Here is a 6,057-nt window from a genome sequence, read left to right on the forward strand (position 1 = left end):
GGGGGGGGGGGGGAGGATTGGAGGAAACTACATTTACCTGTGTCAGAAGTTTCTAAAAACACATTTATGCAAAAACTAGTTATAAAATGTATTTCCAGTTATGTTGGCAGTGGTTCCATTTCATGTGGACTTTTTGCATTCTGGTCTGCTTCTTTTCTTTCCTTCTTTTTCTTGCGGTTCAAGTGGAAGAATACACCCCCTAAAATCCCACCTGGTCAAATAAAGGGAATATAAAACAATTCTTTAAAAGTGTTTAAGCAAAGATTTCTTAGTTGAAAATTATACATAATATTCACACCACTGGAAAGAGCGGACTTCTGGGTGTTATCACAAAAGATTGGACTAGTAGTCTATCTCATTTGGCATCCTGTCTCTGATTGTGGTCAGTACCAGGTACTTCGAAGGAAGGTAGAAAAAATAACCTTTTAGTGGGTAGTTATATAAAAACATGACTACAGGAAAATTTTCTTCATTAATTCCCTTCAGTTAGGACTGTTTTATTCCATATATCATGAAGGTCAATATCCTTTATCACTTTTTTTATTCAGGCTAACATAACTGGAAAATCTCATTAGTTTCATATACTCATTTCAGTAACTGTCCTCTTGTTTCTATATTTTGATGAAGCACAGAGGGGTGCCTGAGTTACCTTCTGTCTGCCATTTGTTACTTTGTACATCCACTCTATTCTGTACAGGTTCTCCTGTCACATTCATCTCCATAGTGTCTGAGTAGCTGCACCTTCAAGTAGTACATTAAGCAATCTGATTAGCATTTTTCCCATGGTGTTTGTTCATTTATCCTTTCCTTAAGGAGAGAAGGATGTACAGGGCACAGTTTTATTTTAATAGGATTTTTGGCCTACTTACTTGGCTTCTGTGTTTCTTAACTATGAATGTTACACATATATATTATTTTAAAAAAAAGGTAAAAAATTATGCCTTGCCCTTGGAATAGAAGATGGCTAACTTTGTGAAGGGCTTTTTTTTCCTGGTACTTCATTCTACAATTTTGGGTACAGCCCTGAGAAAATGCTGTCTCTGCCATGTCAGCTCTTCTTAGTCTCCATTCTGAACAGACCAGTCCCAGTATCTTCCATTTCTCATCACATGGAAGTCTTTCCAGCCCTCTCATCCTTAACACTGCCCAGTAAGCCTGTGCAAATAAGGAAGTATTCAATTCAGATTCAGCCAATTCGAAGAACTGATTCAATACGGAGATTCAGATCACTGTTCTGAATCGATTCAGCTGAATCAGCTTTGGAAGATTTGGCACTGATTCAGAGAGATTCAGTGATTCAGCCATAGGCTATAATGGGGAATCACTGAAATACCTATAACATTGTCATTTTTTGACAGATTTGGATGAAGACAGCAGAGATGGTATGAAGCCTACCAAGTTTGGGATGGTATGAAGCCATGCCTTCTGCTGCCATGAGCCTGCCAAGTTTCAAGGAGACAGGTGCAGGGGTTTGGGGAAACTGCACCTCAAACTCCTGAAAGCAAAACTTGTGACGTGTGACTTTGTGTGTGGTTTGTCACAGTGGGATGAAAATAGCAGGGATGGTAGCCTGTAATAGGGGGGCCTTCCTGGTGTCGGTTAAATCTCTGCCCACCCACCTGTTTCCAGGCCAGCCGCCCACCCCTCTTTTGTTCAAGCAGAAACAGCTCACAAAAGGGACAGAAAGGCTGCAGACAGAGGCTTATATACGGTTTCTACGTCCCTCCCCAGGGCACTGTGATTGGAAGGGGACTCACTGGCCAGCTACAGATGGCAGTCTTTCCCCCCCTACTTCCCCTTCCTCTTCTCAGTTTCTGTTCCCCTGAAAGACTGCCTTCTGAATCACCAAATCTCCAAACCTTTTTCTGAATCTTTTCTGAATCGATTTGGAAGGGTTTTTTTGGTTCCCAATTCAATTCAGATTTGGTGGTTCGACTTCTGAATTGCGCCGAATCTTCTCCAAATTGAATCAGCGACTGAGGCTTCACACACCCATACTGCCCAGCTCTGAATCTCTACTAAATCTGCCTGAAAGGTCTTATTCCTGAGTCAGGGTGGAAAGTCCCTTTACATGTGGCTGAGTAAAGATTGTCACAGTCATTTCTTTAAAAAGTCAGGCTGAGTCATGTACAATTCTGTATAAAGCGATGAACTAGTTGCAGCTTTCATTGTGCTCCAGAATTTGACCTCTTTAAAGCAGGCCAAGAAAGGCAGCAAAAAATATTTTCACTCATTTCTCAGGCGTGGCTTGCACTAGTACTCTGTCTCTAGCTTGTGTTAAATGAGGAGTAAGAGGAAGGGAAGGGATTGCAGGGAAATGGGTCCTTTTTCAAAGATATGAACACAAAAGGTCTTGTGTCAGGATTTGCTCTCTGAGTTGCAGAGTCTGAACCTTGTCTTTTCAACTCTTAGTTTTGTTTGAATCAAACTTTTCCCTTGTCATCATCAAAGGGCTGGTAAAAGTTCATAGGTAGTTTCTCTTTTTTTTTAGTGGTTTATATATTACATGGTAAACATTACTGTGGAATCCTGGCTTCCTTTTCCTAGATTCAGGACTGAAGACTCGTTCTCTGGTGCTCATTCCTTTTTCTTTTCTTCATAGAACAGAGACAATTGAAAAGCTTACATAAGTTCTTTGCTTTTAAGCCTCCTCTGAGTTTGTCTGACACTTTCAGATATGATGTCTGCATTTTATTTAGTTTCATCTCTTTGATTCCCTCCTGTCTCTAAATCTGAGTCACAATTTCCTAGTCTGCTGACTGGCTGTAGTATCCAAAAATCACATTGGATTATGCTCTGGATTCTCTTGTTTATTTACTTAGTTGGGGGCTGGATCCCATCAGGAGGTCATCCTGACTACTTTTGTGCTTACATTTATTAAAAGAATACCCCAAATAATTGTCTTGTTTTGGAAAAAAGTATTAAACTGTTTGTCTAAGTTCCATCTGCTCACGCCAATCAGAATATCTTGTGCAATATAGTCTAACGATATAATCCTACTTTGTTCTTATAAATGCTGGTATCCCACAGTGCATAACAATTACAGCACTGGAAAAATGGCAAACCTAAGGAGTTAAAGAGGGTGAATAGACTGGGAGAGAGATAATAATCAAAAGCTTTCATATGGGAAAGTTATAGCAATTTACAGCACAGATCTAATGGGCTCCTTTAAGAAGGGATCAGAGAGACAGGGGGCACATCTACATGTGCAGTTTACTGCACAGTAGCCTATTTTACTGCGCATTAAAGCATCCCTGCAAAAACTGTGCTTATGCACTAATGGACAGTAAAATTAGGCTACTGTGCATTAAGCATCACTAAAAAAGTGTGCACTTTTGCTACTGTGCATTAGGGAAGCTAATGTGAATTTAGTTAGTACCTCACATTAGAGACACTAAATTTAATGCACAGTAGCAAAAGCACGTTAATGAATGTATAGATGCACCCAGAGAGACTAGCAAGTCATTTGGAGTAGCCGCAGCAACAAGTCTACGTTTAGAAGAGAGGAGGCAATAGAGGCATAAGTGAAATTTCTTCCAAAGAATTAGTCATCTTCCTCTTCCTGTTTTTTATGGTTTGCTGTGGTAAGTTATCCTCAACTATTTTTCATGATTATTGTCTCTTGCTCAGGTTTGAAAAAGCCAGAGATAGTAGCATTTTTAATTGACTTACACTATATATCTTCTGTATTGGTGCTTTAAATCTAGAAATAACTTCGTTTTTTGGAACATCTGCTCTTTTGGTTTAACCTATTAACAGTTTCAACTAGTTTCATGAAATTCAGGATGAAGAAAAGAAGAGCGACCATCAACATGATCATTCCTTGGCATTTGGTTATTTTACTACCTGAAAGTGCTGGTTTCATAAACAGATTTTATGGCAATGACAGCATGGCAAATTGTGGTACTCAGTACCCATGAAACAAGATAATATTTTAGAACTGCCATTGAAACTGGTGGTTGATGTTTTCCATTGTGCCCATCTCCCCAGCTACATTTGTGAGGGGACCTTCTATGTCATACAGGGAACATCTAAATTGTGACGCCACAGCTACATCACTGTAGCAACATGCTCCCTCACTATAGTGCATCGCTACAGTAAAGTAGTACCTAAAAATAACCATGCACAGCATGCACGGTGCATTATAAGCTGTTACTGCCCCATCGTAAGTACTTTCAAAAGGAAGTACTACATGACGGTGCAGTAACAACAGCACCATAGCGGCATGTGTAGTTGTGAACACTGTACCCAAGCAGACATGGATTAGCTACCTCCAAGGCAACCTCAATTTCTTATGCCTCAACCCAAGGATGCTGCCAATGCTCCACTGAAACTTATTTCAGCCTTGAGTTAATGTTTGCCTGAGTTAATATTTCCACACCTGGGTTAATATTTATAGCTAAAGTTAAAAACAGTCTGCATGGCTGCGAAATAGGTGCTACTTCACCAGGAGCAGCTGGCAAACAGCAGAATTGCACAAGAAAGGATACCTTGATTAGTGGAAACATTAGAGACCACTAAAAAGGATAAAGTGTCATTAATAGCCCTGGCATGAAGATTTTACAAAGAATCAGATAGATTATAATGAGCCATGAAGTGAATTGACTCGGTCACTGCTGCCTGAAAATAAATAAATGCTGCTGCCATTGCCATCACTCCCACTCCACTTTGGTTGGAGCAGGAATCAAAGTGGGGTGCAACTGCACCAATGGACCTCCCCCCCTGCCGATCTGCACCTGATGCCATAGGGTTTGTAGGGGGAGGGGCAGAAGAAATAGATCAATTGGAAGAAGGGCCAAGGTGGGCCTACACTATCCAAGAAAGCTGCTGCTTGACCAATTTTTTGAGTAATCAGGGTAGTGAGAGCTGTTGTTCTCACTGATTCGTCAGCATTTGTAGCATCTGCTTATCCAAGGAGTGGAAGATTTAAGAACTGCAGGTAAAGAAAACATTCCAAAGAAAATGTTTGACCTACCAATGATTATTGCTACTGCAAGAAGGATACCAACTGCCATGCCGACTGATGGTGACTGTTTATTGTATACTAATTCAATAAAACATGTCCTGGCATCTGTACACCTGCAGATGTTTACTGTGGGCAAAAGTATATCATAATATTAGTGAGATATTTTAACACCTCCATGTAAATATCTGTGAATATTACCATCATCTGAACTACTAGCACAAATTCTGTGTTCATTGTACCTTGGAGATTCAGGTTTCTTTCCAATGGTGGTTCTCCCTTGTCCTTAATTTTTAGTGGAATGTTATGCATTTTTGCCTCTAGATCAAGGCTCGTTGGGGAAAGGTCAACATGGGTACCTGTCAACATGAAATGGGACGGTCATATTAGAACAATAAGAAACTTCCACATGTGCACAGCTAAGCTAATCACCATCGCTCATGGTTCTACCTTACCCCTATGAATATCTTGGAGAGCTTATTGCTTTTACAAGACATCATTAGTAAGAGCATGTATGCATGCATGCACACAATACTTTCCCCTGGAGCTCCTTTCATAGGGTGCTGTAAATGGACCTTCTGGGGAGCAGCTCCAGACATAGGAAGCCCATCTACCTGTCACCTGCACCTAGGCCATCTCTATAGGTTCCCCATTCGCAAGGGATATTTGGGATGGGCTAGAAGCAGGGCTCAGTCAGGCTGGAGTTGTGAGAGATAAGGTGGAGGAAGCGAGTCATCTCAGGTGTTGTTACATGTGAACTATTCTGCCCTCTGCAAAACAATAAAGTAGCCTTCATAATACAGGCAGAGGGAAGTACATTCCTCTGGATCCACAATGCCCCTGAACAGAATCCTGGACTGCAGGTTTAGAAGGATGATCGTTACCATCTGATGATCATTACCATCTGATGATCTAGTCTCACCTCTTGCATAACACAGGCCACAGAGCTTGACCTAGCAACAGCAGACCACAGTCTATCTTGGGAAGTCGTTCTATACCAGTACAATCAATTACCACAGCAGATCTAACAAAACTACTAGTATCCCCACATTACACCTTGTGATAACCAATGTAGCAGGCCTTCTTATAGAATA

At 40.8% G+C, this 6,057-nt stretch overlaps 1 protein-coding gene across 1 annotated transcript in view; it reads right to left on the reverse strand.

Moving 5' to 3' along the window:
- Positions 1-6: 6 nt before the first annotated feature.
- CDH17 (cadherin 17) overlaps positions 7-6,057 on the reverse strand; it is an 88,155-nt gene continuing 82,104 nt past the window's right edge. The window contains exons 15-17 of the mRNA XM_019527932.1: positions 5,206-5,322; positions 4,976-5,092; positions 7-211 (exon numbers count right to left, since the gene is read on the reverse strand). Of these exons, the coding sequence (XP_019383477.1) occupies positions 99-211; positions 4,976-5,092; positions 5,206-5,322 (347 nt within the window). The 3' untranslated portion in view covers positions 7-98. The remainder of the gene's footprint in view (positions 212-4,975; positions 5,093-5,205; positions 5,323-6,057) is intronic.

The sequence above is a fragment of the Gavialis gangeticus genome, unplaced genomic scaffold (genome assembly GCF_001723915.1).
Source record: "Gavialis gangeticus isolate Ggan-Ray unplaced genomic scaffold, GavGan_comp1, whole genome shotgun sequence".
In the NCBI taxonomy this organism is placed as follows: domain Eukaryota; kingdom Metazoa; phylum Chordata; order Crocodylia; family Gavialidae; genus Gavialis; species Gavialis gangeticus.